The sequence below is a fragment of the Netta rufina genome (assembly GCF_964035555.1).
Source record: "Netta rufina genome assembly, chromosome: 1".
Classification (NCBI taxonomy): domain Eukaryota; kingdom Metazoa; phylum Chordata; class Aves; order Anseriformes; family Anatidae; genus Netta; species Netta rufina.
Genome location: NC_140123.1, coordinates 110,687,431 through 110,705,869, shown reverse-complemented (window position 1 = coordinate 110,705,869; position 18,439 = coordinate 110,687,431). Strand labels below are relative to the sequence as shown.

The window sequence follows — 18,439 nt, the reverse complement described above, 5'->3', positions numbered from 1 at the left end:
AAATTAGTCACGTTTGACATCAATTTGGGGGGTCTACAGTGCCACTTCAGAGATGCTTATTCAAGGTCTCCTAGAAGGAACATTTTATGCCTGCATACGTGCATCCCACATATTCACTGGTAGGACAAATCCCTACAGCTTATGAAGAAGCTTGTGTTGATGGCTTGCATTTGAAGTTAAGACCTTCCTTTGTGTGGGGGACCTATGTAAAGGCCATTCTGGGCCTTTCCCAGGAATAAGCAATTTTAGTGCTAAAATGTAATACCCAGATTTTAGTGCTCAGTCTCCTGGTTCAGTTCTCATCCTCCCAGCTACCTATTTCATACTGCTCCTCACTCTCTGAAGTTGAAATACTATAATAAAATAAAACATTTTGCAAAAGATCAGTAATTCATTTGTTAAGCTAATGGTTTCTGGAGAATGTCAGGTCATGTCAGAAACATTACTCACTTACATGATGATGACAAGTTGTCTTTCCTGGCTACATGTCTAAGAGCAGCTTTTTTTCTGTCCCCCTTGACATTTATTACCATACCTATATGATACAAGACCTGCTGGCAACTGTAGCATCATTGTCACATCAAACTCATAACCTGTCAGCAGAGAAATGTTATCTCTGTACATGTCATGAAGCAAGATCATCTGAGCCAGACAATGGACACATTCCTGCAACTGGACAAATGAGTGCTTGGCCTCAGCTGTCCTAATATCTTCCTCGCATAGTCCATTATCTCTCTGGTGATGAAGAAGTATATTGTAGTTAATACAGGCCTTTGTGTATTTATTACTGCTAAGACAGGAAGAGACAGTTCTGTTCATCCCTCTGGCTTCTCATGTAAGACAGATTGACAGCATCATGCCAACAAATTTTTGCTTGAACCACAGCGTGTTTTGCAGTAGTAGTGAGGTCACTGAAATTGCTAGAATAAGACACCAAAAGTTAGATCTTAAATCTCTTTTGTTACAGATGATGGAAATCAGTGTCAGACAAGCAAGAGTGACATGCACTGTCTGCAAGAATAATTGCTCAATGGGATGCAGATCCTCTTGGGCCTAAGTCAATGCTGTGAGCTGCAGGTTTTCAGAGTGCTCTTTCTGGGACAGTTACTCTCCTTTAGACCAGGCTTATATGAGGTGTATTTGGGAGGCTTGGCTGTTGACACGTTTTTACAAGTAGAAAGGAAGAAAATGAGTCTGAGAGAGAGAGGACCTAGGACCGATGATATGGTGTTATGGAAATAGCAAGGGAGCCATTTTCCTCAAAACAAACAAACAAACAAAAAAAAAAACAGTCAAGGACTATTCTGTGTGAGTCTCTCTTGGAAAGTGCCCATCTACATTTTTTCAGAGAAGGATAAAAAGAAGTTTCTTCAGACAGCTGTTTCAGCACTGGCAGGGTGTGTTGCCATTTTTGGAATACTTCTGCTGTGCACAGACAAAGCAGTGCTTTCAGTTTGCATGTAATGAAGTCAAAGCCTTGGGCTCCAAGCTACTGAGTCAGTGTCTCCGCTGTCTTTGTTTTGATTTCATGACCTTCTTGTTTCCACCACTTTGTTCAAGCTGGACGTCTTTCTTTCTTGGGTGTGTTTATGTCAGAAGTGAAGAGAAGGGGATATGTGGTCTTCATTGGCCAAGTGGGAGAAGCTGCATGTGGAAGCCAGTAGATCCTCAGCGTTTCACAGTGCACAGGCAACTCACTCTGCCAAGGCTGGCATTACTTCTTTCCCACTCCAACCAGTGCCCACAATTCTCCCTGTCCTGCAAAGTTATGCTAAAGGAGAAGGGACTGTGCCATCCTGAAACCCTTAATTACCACCTAGGGCAGCACAGGTGGAGCCCAGCTCTTAGTCTTACAGGCTGGTATGCTTTATCTCCCAACACAGGAAAGCTCTCAGGTATAAAGTTTAGCCTTATCCAAAGCTTCCCTTCTACATCCTCCACATGATTTTACCCACCTGGTGTTTCACTCAATATCACATTCATTGCTCGCCTCACAAACTGCATCTGACTAAAGGCCTGTCTTTGTGAGAAATTTATAGGTGTGAATTTCAGTACTTGTCATCTTTCATGGTGAGGATCTCAAGTGGTGGTGAGATCAGGGTGTCTGCCTGACTCTAACTTTGAGGGAAGAGTAATGAGTCCCACCCAAACACCATTTAATACAACCTAACCTTGTTGTCAGACAAGGTGGTGCAAATTAGCAGATGGGCTACAAGCACGCATTAGTTTATTGCATGCTATCTTTCCTGGGAATAACATGCTAAGTGTATTTGTACTCTTTAGTTTCTAGTAGATCTAGTGTAATTGTTGTTTTTGTTTGTTTGTTTGTTTGTTTTGTTTTGTTTTGTTCGTCTCTTGAGATGCTCCCTTCAGATGTGTGGGTGTCTGTCACCTTTCCATGGAAATGTAAGTATGATACTTACCTTCGTTCCCTGTGAGGAAACTGATTAGAGTATTACAAAGAACGAAAGAGTAAAAATGAGAGCAAGCAACAAAGACAAACCCACATGACTATAGTGCTTTGTGGGTTTTGCAGTGGAAACAATACCACAGAGACAGCAGTGGCTGCAAAGAAACACCCCATTGTCATGGTTGCATTTGGTCCTCTGGTTTACCAGGTGTCAGAAGATGGAGATTTCTAGCAATGCAACGGGCTAACCAGAGGCCAAGAATCCTTAGCCATGAGCTGGATGAGAGGCCTAGCTGAAGACAGGTCCAGCACTTTGGTACTGGGAGACATCTCCTTTTGTGTCTGTGCCCTGTTTTTCTATCCGGCTTGTGTTTAGCCTGGCAATGTTACTTCCTGTGTATCGAGTAGGAGAGAGGGTTTCTGCAGTAAGCGGAAGACTGTGGGGCCATGGTTATCTCCATGCCTAGTAGGCTCATCACATCTTGGGGTGGTGTTTGGGCTGTAGCAGCACGCAGCTGTGAGCAGCAGCTGGTACAGGAGGTGTTCGATGCTGGCTAAAAAAGGGGCTGCTCAGTGGGGTGAGCCATGACCACCTAGCATGGGTTCCCTGTGAGATCCTGGCATGTGGGTGGTGGGCCCCTTTGCTTGCCCGGCTGTGACATGGTGCCCAGAGCTTTTACGTAGGAGCTTTGATACGTAGTCCTATAGTGTAGGAAGACCACGTGGCTGAACCTGTCCTGAGGCCTTACGGAAGGGGAGGGAGATTTTCTTGTACAAAATCTCTGAGCAAGTTGGTTTTGTGCACACACCCCGACCTACTCACAAATGCTCAGGCCTGGTGTCACTTCTGTGATGCACAGTGTACAGGGGACAAAGACTATCAAGTCACAGCCACCTCTCTTGAGTTTCTCTTCATTGGGCACAGCAAGCTCATTTTCTGAACAGACCTTCGAGAAGTGGTTTCTTGCTGCTTTCTGCCTGTTGCTCTACCGGGGAAAAGTTTGATGGCTGTAACCAGGCTGTTGGGACATAGGGGCCACCCCACTGAGTCATTTGGGCTGTAACTTTACAAGGGTGTGGGCACTGGGTGTGACAGAAACTTGATTATCTGGAAGTAGTGGCCATCATTAGGAGTACAGGATATCATTCTGCTGTTGGAGCTTTACCTCTCTTCTCTCTCGCTTTTACACACTGACATCTTTCCGCTTGCATTTTAGTCATGCCAGTCTTAGTTCTTGTCACAGCTTCACAGCAGGTGTTATCCAGCGAGCAGGACAGCACCGTGCTGGCTCTCTCTGTGCCCAGAGCAAAGGGACAGTCCCTGCCCCAGTGTGTTTGTGGTATGAACGTGCTGACAAAAAGCTGGGGCCTGCTGGAAGCAGAAGTTGACGTCAAGGGATGCTGCTTTGAGGAAAAAAAAAACAGACAACGTTGAGCAGAATGTGGACATTGGTGTCAACATAGCAGGGCCTCCTTTTGCCCTGCTTGATGGGCCCAATGACAAAAGCTTCCTGTGGCTGGGAAGAGAGGTCCCTGCAGCCCCGTAGGGCCGGCACTGCCAACACGGATTGCTTGCTGGGAAGATACCAGGGCATTTTCCATGCCTCAGCCTGTTTTTCTTCCACTGAACATAGAAGTCAGACACAAAAATGTCATCTTGCTGCTGTTGCTTTTTCTCTCCATTTGCATGTGCCTCTGTTGTGTGTTCTTTATAAGGAAACAACAAAAAAAACAAAGAAAAGCTAGGTTTTCCGTGATGTGGAAATCAGTAATGTGTGGCCTTGTCTGTGGCCTTAGTGCATTTTTCCTCAGGTAACTTTTTTCCTTTTGTGCAAACAGAGGTGCTTGCTAAAGATGAGAAAGATGATAAAGCTGAAGAAGGGGAGGGGTTTTAGAAGATCTTCCTATAACTTCAGGAAAGCAGAATGACATGAATAAATGAGAAAGATTTATCTAACGTTGTACATCTCTTGTGCCGCAGCTTTTCTTTTGTCTTCTTTCTTGGCTTACATCTGCGATAAAAAAGCTGATAGATTTCAGTGGCTGCTGTTGCAAAAGGATTGCTGAGAATGATAATTCAAAATCCTCTGCACCCCATCTGTTTCATGTTGGAAACAGGAATAAAGATTTTATTAGCTTCTCATATTTTTTGGACCTAACTCCAATCCCTCCTCCCATCTTCTTTCCTCACGTTCTTTCCAACACCAACCAGCTCTGGGGCTAATTTCTGGCTAGACCAAGGCAGTGTGCTCATACCCTTCCAAGCTCATCCCTCTTCTGCAGCTTGCTCAGATGGATGGCTATGCTGGCAGGACACCCATGTGTCGCACTGGCCAGCCCCTTGTCGATCAGATGCTGATGTGAAGCTGATCTGATGCTTTCCCAGGGAAGTGCATCTCCTTTCTACATGTCGCCCAAGAGCTGTCAGTTCCTGCTCCCCACTAGGGGACCTGGACTTGCTGTCCCCTCTCTGCTGATGGGTCGCAGGGGAGTGGAAGGGTCCCCATCACTCCCTCCCCCAAAAAAGATACATCTGTCCCGGAAGGGAAGGTGGCACGTGGTGTGGATGCTGGAGCTGAACTCTTCACATGAATATGGAAGAGGACAAGGGCACCGGCTGGCCCTCCAGCTGGGTAGGCAGACCTTGAGGGCATGCACATTGGTGTACATTTTCCTTGTCACTGCAGATTTCCCCGTCCTGATACAAAGCAGCCTGTCAGAGGGTATTTCTGTCTGTGCTTTCTGTGCCTGTGTGAGAAACGAGAAGTGCTAGAGTGAGAGGGGGAGGAGGGCACGAGGGCTGTGCAGGCACAGCCCACGACCGCTTGCTTATAGCAGACCATCCTTTCACCTGCCAGGAGCTATCATTAGACAAGGCAGCACTGGCTTTTTGGACCCTGAAAATGAACTTCAGGAGGATTTTCCTAGTCAAGTGCTTGCTGCTTTGGTTTCCCAATGTAAAAGGTAAGCCTTCATTAAGTTTTTGCTTTCTCAGGCTGGTGTTGTTAAAGTTGCATTTTAAACTATTTACAACTTGGTGGGATGTTACTGATAAGAAACTAGTTCCACTTTCTTAGTGGGTGAGGTGTTTGGGCACATTTGGATTATTGCTATTATTACTTGATTTAATTTTCAGCCACGGTGAGGAGGGTAGGACCTGAGTTTCCTATTTCAATTATATTAATAAGCTGTAAACAGTTCTGGTTTTAAGTTAATGAGCTTTAATTTGACACACGTATAATGAGAAATGTCAGCATGCAGTTTTCTCTTTGCCCTCAAGGTAGCTTGTACTACATTAGAGATCTAGTTCACAGTGCGTTGTGCAGAACCATTATCACATGTAATTACCTTTTCTTATCAAAGAAGAACAAATCTTTTTGAAAGTGCAAATTATATTCTTCCATAAATATTAACAGAAAAAGTGATAGATCCCCTTGTCAGCAGTGAGGCTGAAGGAGCCTGTTATGTGGAAACAGTAAGCAAATATGTACTTATATTTTGTATAATACTGCTCTCATTTTTTAAAACATTAATCTAAAAACTTAAGGTGTTAACGTGTAGGTTAGAGAAGGTTTTAAGAGGTGAAGACAACACAACCAGGCACGGATTTTTTTATTTTATTTTTTTTTCTGTTCATTTCACTGCAGATTGTTTAATTTTTTTTCCCTTCAGAACAAAATGAATAGATAAATAAGGAATTTATTTTTGGTACATGATGTATAAAAGAATCTTCTCAAGCAGAAATAAAGTATATTTCCCTTGAATGGAAAACTGGTTTCAAATATACACGAAGCTGTAAAACAGAAGACTTCCTTACTTCTCTAAAGCTACTATTTTGAGCTTTTATTTGTAACTCTTTCTTGCAACTGCAAATGAGCTCTCTGCTGCCAGTTCTGATATTTCTGCCCGTTGAAGAACATTACAGTTGGCAATAGCAGAATTGATGTTTCCTTAGCTAAACAAAAAGCATTAGCAGAATTGATGTTTCCTTATCTAAACAAAAAGCATTAGCAGAATTGATATTTCCTTAGCTGAACAAATTTTAATATCACACATGTGGAAGCCTCCACTTTCCATCAGCAAGTCTGAGTGTTGATGTGATTTCTGTAGAGATATGGCTAGGTGGTCAGTTCTCAGAGATTCCACTGAATTTTCCCTGAAAATGTAGATTTTTTTTCTTTACTTCTGGAGAGAAAGAAATAAATGCTAGTATCTGTTATGTACAGAAATCCTATTACTAACTCTAAATACCTGTTCATGACTAAGCAGAAATGAGTATTGAAATTCAGACATTTGATTATAACCTGTAGTGTCATCAAAGTGGAAACAAGCTGTTTCCAAGTCTGTGTGATAGCTTGATTTCAGAATATTTCATTAGAGACATCAAATACCTCAAAAAAAATGCAATAGTGAACTAAGAGCCTCTCCTTAGACTGGGGGTGAATTGTAGGAAACACTTCAGTATTAATTTCCTTGTTGCAGAGGCACAATATTTTAATTCTTTGGTTATCTCCAACATTGTTAGCTTTGTGACACAGAAACCGGATTTCAATTTCTCCTCTGTCATAGAGTTTATCATTGTACTAGATACAAGGAATAAAAAATTATATGCTACAGTGAAGGAGTGTAATAAATGCGTAAATGCAGTTTTTCTGCCTGTGGGAAAAAGTGTTTGAAATCTATAAAATTAGAGCAGAATCAGCTCTGCCTGGTCATGTGAAAAGAAATCCCATCCTGCCTCTGCTTTATCCTATAAATTGAAAAGGAATGAATACAGAATATAGAAGAAGACAAATGAAATAAGTTGCAGTTCTGAATTAACGTTGTTATTCATTAGCATACTCCATCCGACACTTGTAAGCACTTCTGGTGTTTTTTTATCTCCTAAAAATTTTCCACCCACACTTGGGATGGAGGCAGTGCCTGCATTGAAGTGACCTCCCGACAAAATGTGTGCTCAGAAGCCCCTGCTCACCAGAGCTGTGCCTTAAGGAGGCTGTGGAGCACCCTTGAGCGTAGAGGACATGAGACCCAGGCACAGCGGGAAGAGTATTTGATCTCCAGTGGCAGTAACGTGCTTAACATTCAACAGCCCTTGCTTTTTCTGAATATTGTCTTCATGAAAAGTGCTACCCAGTCCTGGCTGCACCTTTGTGATGTAGCCTCCTCTCACCTGTTTTGCAGAGGGCATCTATGATCAAAGGGCACCTGTCAAGAGATTTTTTTTTTTTCCTTTGCTTGTCTCCCAGTATCTCCAGGGCCTGATAATTTTGCAGGCTGAGGTTAGCTGTTTTTCTCCCCCCTTACTTGTCTGCACCATGATGGTGTGCTACACACACCAGGTGGATGTGCTGCAGAGTGGCAAGGAGGGGGCACCAGGAACCAACAGTCCTGTGTCTTCCTCCAGTTCGGTGTCTTGCACTCACTGATCGACACAGGCACGTCTTTTAGACCACTGTTGTTATTATTATTGCCGTCACTGTTGCTGCTGAAGTGATCCCATGTTCCAGTTTGCATTCTTGCTGTCCGCAGTAATGATTGCAGTGACAAGAGCTCTAAATGTCAGCCTGTGCCAAATGCTAAACCCAACGAAGTGACCTTATCTTCAGGTAGGGTTAAGTCCATGGGCAGCCATGAAGCTCAGCATCTGAAATCACTCTGAATAAATCAGCCCGAGATTAGATAGCCTGCTTTTGAGAACTGTACCCTTTACTGCCTCATGTCTCAGGTTTAAGCTGGGTGCTGAAATTTAGCTAATGAACGATCAAGAAGAATTTTGGAGCAGGAGAAGAAAATGTAAGTAACAGAGAGGCTTAGGGAACTCAGAGTAGAAATGAAAACCTTTTGGGTCACCGTTGTGGCTGGTGAACAGGACAGCAGTGGCTGTTCAAGACTTGCTGATGGGCTGGTTGTGCTTCCCTTCAAAGGTGCCGATACCAGAACGATTTACGTGGTAGTGAATGGGTCAGCTTTTTTCAACATCATGACTACTGAGACTGTGCATGAGGCAACATGGTCAAGAAATGATCAGAGGTTACTTCAGATAAAAAATAAGAAAATTAAGTATTACACAGACAGTAAAGGCTGCAGGTGTAACGTACTCTCCAATGGGACTCTACAAATACAGAATGTGGTGACAGAGGACAGTGGCATGTACACAGTGCTTGTTTACCACGAAGATGGAAAACTGAAGGCAGAAGAAAAAACAACACTCATTGTTCAGGGTGAGTTTTTACTTTCCCCATAGCATTCCCAGCCACAGATGAAAAAGACCTGGTGTTCCCACACCCTCATACAACCTTTCCTGCTCATTGCCCCATTTCTGTTTCGGGGGGGCTCCTGTGAGATGTCCGTCTTTGCTCCTTTCTATTACTCCTGTTGATTCCCTCTGGTCCCCTGTTGCTTTCTGGCTCCTCTCTTTGTCAGCCACCTGATCTCTCCATGTGCCCAGGCAGCACTAAAAGCCTGCAGATAGGCAATAGGAGACCATACTCTTCTTTTTTCTTTTTCTTTTCTTTTCTTTTTTTCTTTCTTTCTTTCTTTTTTTTTTCTATTTTATTTCTTTTTTTTTTTTCTATTTTATTTCTCTTTTTTTTTTTTTCTTTTTTCTTTTTTTTCCCTCAAACACAAGAAACTCCAGCAGTCACATAACATGAGATGCACCGCAATAGGCAAGGATTTGAATCTGCAAGGGGAGACAACTCCTGCATCCCCATCCTCAGACAGCATAATGCAACAAATAAAAGCACCTTTAAGCCCACGCCTAGGGAGTTCATCTGCATGGGTTCAAAGTACGAGGGCAGCCTCCAGTTCCGTGCTGTATCTTGTGCTGAGAGATGATAGTGGTAGCAGCCCAAGGTTTCTGAGATGAATAGGAAAGATGGGGATGGGTATTCTGCTCTTCAGTGGCTGCTATCACCTCTTCAGACTGCTAAGCCATAAGGCAAGATTATTTTTTTGTTGTTGTTGTTTTGTTTTGTTTTGTTTTGTTTCCTAGCAAGTGGATTGTTTTTGCTCTGTTCTTCCTCAGCCAGCATGCTGACCTTTGCCAACCTCGAGTGTGTGGGCATCAGCTGGCACTACCGAAATTATGCCTTCACGAGGCAGCAGCAGCAAAGACAGCTGGAATGGCAGCCTTTTTGTGTAGTTTGAAGGCCCCGTGACTAACAAAAAGACTGCTGAGAAGTGAGGGTGTCTCACTACTTCGAAAACCATAATTGCAAACTGTCTGCAGATTCAGGAAGTTGTTGAGGCCTGAATCTACTTACTCATGCTTTAAGGCACTGAGCTGTCATTGGGGTTACCTGAGTTTAATTTTTTATTAAGGCAATAAGTTGCAAGTTAGCTGTGTGCTGCATCAAGTCACCTACTGTGCAGCAGAAAGCTTGCCTTGCCTCTGGTACACAGTTTTGGAAGTAAAATCCTCTAGTAACTGTTGGGTGAGTCAATTGTCATCCAGTTTTTACCTTGATATTAGTGTTGGAAAATAACTGTTCTATAACAGAAAAAAATATGTTTAGGTGATGACATCATCACCCAACTCCATCACCAGAACCTGGACTCTGGTGTTTCACACTGGGACATTCTGCTGAAAGATAACTTACAGCTTGCAGAAGAGGAGCTTAATGAGGAAAGGGACGCTGCCATTCCTTCTCAGTGTGAAACTAGACATCATTTGCTATGAGCAGCTCTTAATGGCTTTAAAATTTATGCTCTCCATAGCTTACACTGCCTACAGCTATAGATGAGCCTGGTGTGTAGTTGTTTGCCTCGTTTAAAAGGTAGAAATTGAACTTTTTCCATCTGATGCCCCTGCCAGTTGTCCCTGGTTGAGCAAAAGTCCTGAAAGGCTTTTCTGCTTCAATCAGTGTCACCAGTGACAGAGAATCTGGAACTGAAACATAACTCGTTGCTTGCAGGACAAGGAGAGACAGATATTGGTTCTCTCTGTCATATTGCCTTGTTGAGAGCTAAGAGTGGTCTGTTTTGTTTTGTGATTTCTGTTCTGATGGGTTTTCATGCTGTGGCTGTCATGCAAGCTGAGTGCCTTTGGTGATACATAAAGCACCGTAAGCAGCTGTTTGTTCTGCCTTAGAGGAAATCTCTCCTGATGGGTACAGGCAGATCAGAGCTCACTTAATTTGCACCAAAACACTGAAGCAGGAGTTGCAGAGGGCTGATTCCAGTCCCCCCCATTCACCTCCTTTTCCTTCTTTCCCTACACTCGCTGAGCTGGCCATGAGCCAGGCTGGGCCTGGAAGTCATCCAGCCACATTGGTGCTCTGATTTGCTGAAACGCTCTCAGACGGCTTCCAGATCTTGGCAGAGCTCCACAACCATGGCTCCTCCCTTCCACCCCCAAATCACTCGAGTAAGCTTTAGCATCCCTTCAGGTTGCACAGTATATGGTTAACTACCTGGAGTTAAAGTGCCCTTACGATGTGAACTATTCTGAAGAGGAACTGGGGATAAAACTCAGGTTTTAAATTGTGGGTAATGCTGCAGTGAAAACGGGTACAGGAGAAGGTAGAGTGTAGAGTGTAGGTGTTCTTGCTGAAATAATCATGCCTTGTTTAAGGAAGAGACACTTTATAGAGTAGTGAGAAGGGAATAGAAGGAGACAAAAAAAGATCAGAAGTGTGTTAGAACACATGTAGACTAATATACTGCATTTTGGTTATCATTGCTGTGTTGCTTCTGCAGTAGAGGTCTAATTTGCTCTTTATTCTTCTCTGGTCTCATTAGCTGGTGTTACTCCCTCACTGCTTGTTGGTGGCTAATTTATTGTCCTGCTTAATAATGGAGATTTTCAAAAGGAGAAACCTTGTCAGACCTGCCTGTCCCCTCTCTTGTTTTTCAGAGCCCGTCCCTCAGCCAATCATCTACGCTGAATGCATTAATAAAACCACAGCTGTGAAATGTGAAGTGAAGCAGGCGACTAAGAACCAAACATTTATGGTAGAAGTGGTTCATGATAAAATTAAAAAAAGTAATTTAACAAGGGTGGAATTTACTACAACCCATTCTGGGAGGTTCAAATGTACTGTCAAGAATAAAGTCAGCGAAAAAACAACCGAGAAACAAGTCAAGTGCTCAGGTAGAAAATCCATTTTTACTACAATCTGTTGGTTTGACCTAGAGGGCTTGATGTAGTTGCACATATCTGCAGGATTGTTCCAGGTACCAGAAATATCAATGGTTCCCTGTACCCAATATCATGAGTCTAGAGCCACTGCTGGGTTTTTATTGCATGCAGCAGTCTGCAGCAGGCAGAAATCACTCCTCTCATTTTAATACTTCTTTATTCCTTTAAAACAAGTGGTACTTCCCAAATGATTACCGTGAAAGAGGTGATTTCAGTAAGATAGTATAAAACTACCCAAGCTACTACAACATAAATTAACAGATTGTTTTGGGAAATGTGGCGTGGGATCTTCTCCATATGTATATGAAGCCATGGCATTGACTTCAGGGGATTTGCTCTTGATTTACACCTTCATGGTGGGAAAATTTGTTGCAAGTTCTTTTTCTCCTCTCCATGCCTACAAAGGTGGTGGTTGTCTGCTATCTGTGGGTGTGCTTGGGTGCTCTCACAAGGGGAAAAATAAGCTCATTGGGCTCCCTGCTTGGCCAAAATTCAGGAAGGAGGTTTTGGAGAAGTTAGCTGAGCTTTGGGGCCACATGACTCAGATAAGCATGGCTCACACATACCATGGATTTCCTTACTCATTTGAAGTTTCACCTTCCTCAAACACCGTCACAGCAAGAGAACTGTGGGAAATGTATTTTAAATGGGCAGAATCATGCTGAAAATGATTAGATAGGCAAAAGTAGTTATACCCTTCCCTCCCTGCCTCAGTAAAAGTGTTTTGAGAGTTAAGGTGAAAACAAGGGACAGATCATACCAGTGTAAAACCACATACATGGTGCTCAGTTCTAAGCTGAGATATCCAGTGCAGCACCGGGGAAAAGTCCTTGAATTTGATGACCTTGGACTCATCCCTCCCAACTGGCAGCACTGAACTTGAAGCACTCACTGGCTCTGCTACAGCTAGTGGAGCATGGGGACTCATGGTAGCTGGTGTAGTGTTTCCAATGTCCTGCTGTTTCTGCCACAGCAAATTCCAGAAAAGTCCAAAGTTCAGCCCACAGTGTGAGAAGAGAAGGAGCAAATCCTTGAGGTACAGGCCTCACTAAAGTGACACCAAGGTGTACCGTGGCTGAGTGAAGGAGAAATAGCAGAGGAACGGGGTGGGCCTGGGCAGCCCAGGGAATGAGCCAAGCTAGCACAGGCCTGCATGCAGTGCTGGTGCAGGCATTATCCATCAGCCAGATGCTTCCATCTAGTGGGTCATCCTTGAGAAGAAGTGTTCCTTTTGCACAGGGTGAGACAGTTTGTTTTTCTGTCAAATAATTAATGGAGAAAGAAAATGTTTGCTATGCTGGTCTTGAAGGTACTCATTTGTGCAACACTGATAAAGTAACATAACCATGCATTTCTACCCTTCCTACACAAACTAAAACGTTCTCAGACCTTTCAGTGTGGTGGCAGTACATGAATAGCTCCATAGTAGATTTAAAAATCCCTAAAATTTCAGTCAAATCTTATTCCAACCCTGCTGCCATTCTTGAGTATCTTGTCCTGAATTTGAGGTCTATCACCTTGAATATTGACCTTCAGTGGACAAGGCATACTTCAGATGGGATTGAGCTCATCTAACTTTATATAAGCATAGCTTTTTGTCAGTCTGCTTGGGCTCAGCCTTATAGTCAACTGGGATAAACAGACCTTGGAAAGGCAAAACACATCTCAGTGCAACATTGGCAGCTGAAGCAGGTGAGATGAACTAAGTCACTGAGCGTGCTTGTTTCTCTCCATTACAGTCCAGACTGGTGCAGGTCTTCATACTGTAGATAAATGTCTTGACTTCAGCCTTGTGACTCATGCCCTCTGTGTGCATGTCTGGTGTACGTTATGGGTGGTACCAGTAGTGCCTTCTCTTTCGGAGTTTTGTCTCCCAGGGAGCAAAGGAAGGTGCACTTCTGTTGGGTACTTCAGCTCTGTAGCGCCTGTGCTCAGGCACAAACACCAAATGCCAGGAGAGCAGTCCAAACAGAGGTAGCAAAGGAAGGCAAAATTCCAACAAACCTTATTTGGCCAAAGTAAGGAAGGCTCACATAAATCTTTGTCCACCAATCAAACCAAACCCTTGTTTTGAGGCTGTAGGATATTTGGTTATTTTTTTTTTCCCATCTTCACTATCTTTTAATTTGCATAGAGCCAAAACTTGAAGCAGAAGTACCAAAATGCTATGCAGCAAGCTGATCTCAGTGTTTCCAGCTCAGTAGGAAGTACATAGAAAAAGTTTATTTCTGTTGGATGCTGAGCACTGCCTGGATGCTTGTTGTCCTTAAAAGGGTCCCTTGAAGGAGCAGACTATTTGTATTAATTTAAATAAGAGGAGCTGACACATGAGTGCTCTGGTTTCAATTTGCTGCAAAGAAAGTTTCCAGAGCATTCTCCAACACTGTGTCCTTCACAATGAGGACCAGTAACTTTCTGCTCTGTACAGAGAAAGGGTAAAGGGTGGGTTCTTCCACTGGGGCTGCCTTTATAGTCAATGGGAGAAAAATACAGAATTCTAGGTAGGCATTATGCAAGTTATTTCTTTTTCTCTAACAACCTCTTTCTTTCTTTTAACTAGGCCAGCTGGACTTCTATCTTATCATAAGCATAGCAGGAGGCGCAATTTTGTTTGTCTCTTTTGTGATTTTGCTTATTTTCTGCATCAGGAAGAAAAAAACAGAAAGGCTTGAAGATGATGGTAAGTGTTTAAAGGCTTTATGTTACTCTCCAGGCACCTAAAATCTTCAGGCTTCCTACTGATTGCACCCCTGTGGGCAGGAGCGTGCTGTTTGCCATAGCTTGAGCAAGAGCCCAATTTTCACATGCAGTGAATCTCAGCAGATCAGCTGCTATTGTCAGTCTTGGTTCCCCAGGATGTGCTTGGAACAAAAGACCTTTTGGTCTCAAACACTTCTGTTTATCTGTGGGAGAAGAATGGCTCCCCTAAATCTCAGCCCAGACCACCTGTCATGAACATCCATGGGGCTAAACATACAATTAGATACTCCGTCAGCAGATTTTTTTTCCAGTAAATTTATATAGTGTAAAATTAGGATCTTTGAAATCATTAGTCACATTTAGAAACACTGTACATAGTGGAAAGGGGCAAGAAGAGCTCAGCTTTTCCATGAGTTTCCTCAGGCATCTTCTGGTGCCGGTTCTCTCTACAAAGCAATGTTGTTGGAGGCCTATCAACACTGGAGGCCCAACATGGGGCACTTTATTAAAGACACCATGCTTTCAGAGTGGGCAGAGACTTCATCTGTCCAAAATTCAAGCTTCTTTAAGGCCACAAGAAATATGCTGATGGAGTCGTCTCTCAGCATGGACTCAGTGTTGATGGAGAGGTTTCTTTGAATTACAGCTTGTGTGCTGTCCCTATTTTGTGTGGGCAGAGGACACTGAGCTGCCACTCAGGAAGAGTTGGCTGGCCCACCCAGAAGAGGAAGCTGAAGTTATGAGGAGGTCACCCAGCAGCCAGGGGAGTCCCTTGGTGTTGCAGGCTTGTTTTCAAGTCCTGCACCCACATACTGTGTCAGGCTTCCTGTGTGGTCTTCAATAGCAGCTAGTCTCTGCATGAGTCAGTGCTCAGGCTACAAAATGGTAGAAAAGACTCCTTTGTACACCACAGCAGTCTTTGTCAAGGTGAAGAGGGCAACATTTGCAAGAAACTCCAGCTGATACCTCGAAGGTGCTTGTGGTCAGGCTGACAGCAGGTCTGAGAATGGCCTTTCCCATGGCCGAGGGTATGACATTAGTGCTGTAACTCACCATGGCCCTCTCACTTCACCTGGTCACAAAAGACAGGCAGGTGCTTTCCCTGTTCTCTGGGAGAGCTCACAGCAGTGCAACCACAGGATGTCATCTCAGAAGGCTTGGCATAGGCTGTGAGCACGATGCCAGTGTGAGCGTAGCCATCAGAGTGTTATTTTACATTATGGCTGTTCTTGTTTGAGTGGGATAAATTACTCCCTCAACTGTGCGGTGACAGCATCTCCTAAGTTCTTGGGTCTGGATTAAAAAAAAAAAAAAAAAAAAGAAAAAAAAAGATGTCTGGGAGAATGAGAACTAAAATAAGAAGGTGACCAGCCTCTTTGAAACAGTTTGGTGTGTGTTTAAAGACATTTCAGTGCCCCAAGAGGTAAATCCCTCAGTCCCTAAGCTAAGATGACTGACATTTCAGAAATGACAAGTTAATGATCAGCTGGCATGTATTTAATTCTTCTACATGTTGGGAAATTAATTCTGGCAATTACCAAGTGCCTGGAAATCTTCATGGCAATCCCACACAGACAGTGGCAGGGCAGAGTGCTTTTATGTTGCATACTGTAAGTGCATCTCAATTTCCATTCAGTGGTCTGTCTTCAAAAGATGACAGAGTAGCTCAGGCTGTGGGTGTCCCTTGGTGGATGACCAGCACAGAGGGGGCAGAGCTACCTCAAATGTCCCCAGGCACCTTGACCTCAGCTGGGCAACTGAAAAGCTTTCAGCTTTGCCTGGGGTGCATGGGTGACGGTGATTTTGTTTGTTCCACTGAAGCAGCAGGACAATCTGAGAGTGACAGCGGCCTTCCAGGTAAGACCAATATCTGGCTTTTTCTTCCCTGAGCTTTTTCCTCTCCCTTGCTGACTTAAATAACAGCATTGCCTTCTGCTTAGACCTGAGTAGGTGCCTGACTGCTGGGGTCTCCTGTCATTGCAGATGAGGAGAGGACGATGCAGATTCGCAAGGTGGAGACTGAGATGGCGGTGCGGGAGCTCCCTCGTCCGCCGGCCAACCCTACCCCCCGGCAGGTGCGCGTGCAGCAGAGGCCTCTGCCACAGCCCCAGGGGCAGCAGCAAGCCGTGCCTCCGTGGCCCAGGCCGCGTACCCAGCCGCGGACTCCAAACCAACTGAGAGAGAAACCTTGAGCATCTGGCCTCGGAGGGATGGAGCTCTCTCTGCTCCACGACTCGCCAGAAGAAGGAAGTTGGCAGTTGTCAGGGAACCCTCGCGCCCAGGCTTGTTTAATGCTCAGCTATGAAGCACTAGCTTTTGTTGCATAAAATTAGAGAGAACACCAAATAGCTGGAGATGGAGAGTCACGGTGGAGGACATTGAAGGGGCCTAATCCCTGGAGCCATGTTAATTCAACTGAGACTTGACACCAGTGTCTTTCTGTGGCTCACTTGTTTTTACTGCACCTTGTTGTAGTCTTGCTTTTTGGATGGATTATCTCAAGAAGAAGCTAGAGCCCTAGGGAGACAACACTGGCTTATGGATCTCACATGGTTCTGTCTCGTAGCTTTCTGTTCTCCTGCCATGCATTGGGACAGCCCTCTGGTTTCAGCATCGAATGCATGATCTCCTGGACAGAAAAATAAGTTGTACATAATCAGTCGCTTGTCCGATGTTGAAAGAATTGTGTTGTCCAAAGCAAAGAAGAAAACACTGAAGCCTGAAGCACGTATGTGGGAAAAGTAGGGAAGGAGTAAACCCTTTACTTTCTCTACCCTATTTAGAACAAGAAATTACATGCTTAAATTACAGAAAGATATAGGTTGGATTTTTTTTTCCAACAGACAAACAAACATGGAGACAAATTTCTGGGAGAGTATTGCCAACACTTGGGGTTTCAGAGGATGGATTAGACAACAACCTGCAAGGTACCCTCATCTGCTGAGGGCCAGGGGAACATACTGCATGGCTTCCACAAGGACTGCTTCAGCTGTTTTCTGTGACTTCTTGCTGGCAAATAAAATGAAACTATACTCCCTACGTGTATAACCAGGTGCTTGCAGAGAACTGTTGAGAGATCTCCCAAAGGGAGAGGTGTGTATCCAGACTGCAATAACTGCTCCTACATCACTCCACGTGATGGACAAATGCTGCTTACTCCTCTGGTCCTTGGAAATGTTCATAACTGCCTCTGTTGGACAGCTAAGGAGCAGGGAGAGGACATACCTCAGAGCTATGTCTGAATGGATAAATGAGCCCATTTGGTGTAACCTGCAGCATAGGTGGAGAAAGGGAGAGCTACCAGAGCCACAGAGCATGAACCATCTGGCCAGCGTTCTGTTGCAATAGGTAGAACATGTCGTACGTCTTTCAGGGTTGGTTATTCTGCGCGCATCATGGGAGTGAAAACAGCCATCCTTTGTTTCTCCTCAGAAATGTGACTATTTTTATCTTCTGGCATAAGGGCAGAGAAGAAACTTGTCAAAGAGAAGGAGGTATTTGCCTCATCCAGAGCTCAGTCACTTTGCTCGAACTCCAGTCATGGACACAGTGTTGGAAGTGCCACTTGTTCTTGCTTTAGCTTTCTGCAGCTTGTTTTAGGGTTTCTACTTATTTAAAGTTGCATTCAGTAAACATTTCATGGCTAATTTTGTAATACAAGCTATGTCCCTGTAGTGAATGAATAAAGAGAAGAGTGTGTGGTGAGTATTTCAGTTCATACCTGTGCTGCAATTCCAGTATCTGGATCTCACTTTGCTACAGAGGAGACAGGAAAAATGTTCTGGTCACTGAACCACAGAAACTTGGATGCAGGAGGTGTTGCAGAGATCATCAGTAGGCACTGGTCATCATGTGGGTACCTGCAGCTGGTGGGATTAGGTCAGCATGGGTGAACACAGCCACTGTGCCTGCCTGCCTGGTGTGGCCAGAGCTTTCCTTGTGCCCTCTCCAGAGCAAGCAGCCAGACTGGGACTGCTCTGGTTAGGGTAGTGCTGGTCCTTCCTGGGAGAGAGGGGGGCTACTGGGGCCTGGTGGGGAAGATGGGCTCCTCCTGGGACTCCACTGCCACCAAACAGTGCTGTCAGTGCCATGGGCTTAACAGAGCTGCAGGAGCACTTTGGAGATGCTCCTTCCCCATGGCTGGGGCTTGGTGAACTTCTGGCATGTGCCTTCCTCTTAGAGAG

The 18,439-nt window shown here is 44.3% G+C and overlaps 1 protein-coding gene across 1 annotated transcript; it reads left to right on the top strand.

Moving 5' to 3' along the window:
• Window positions 1-5,313: 5,313 nt before the first annotated feature.
• CD2 (CD2 molecule) lies at window positions 5,314-16,447 on the top strand (the record flags this gene model as incomplete). Its single annotated transcript, XM_084292834.1, has 6 exons — window positions 5,314-5,374; window positions 8,338-8,634; window positions 11,271-11,507; window positions 14,116-14,235; window positions 16,077-16,112; window positions 16,239-16,447. 6 exons carry the CDS (start codon window positions 5,314-5,316, stop codon window positions 16,445-16,447), a joined length of 960 nt encoding a protein of 319 aa, XP_084148960.1.
• Between the last annotated feature and the right edge of the window lie 1,992 nt (window positions 16,448-18,439).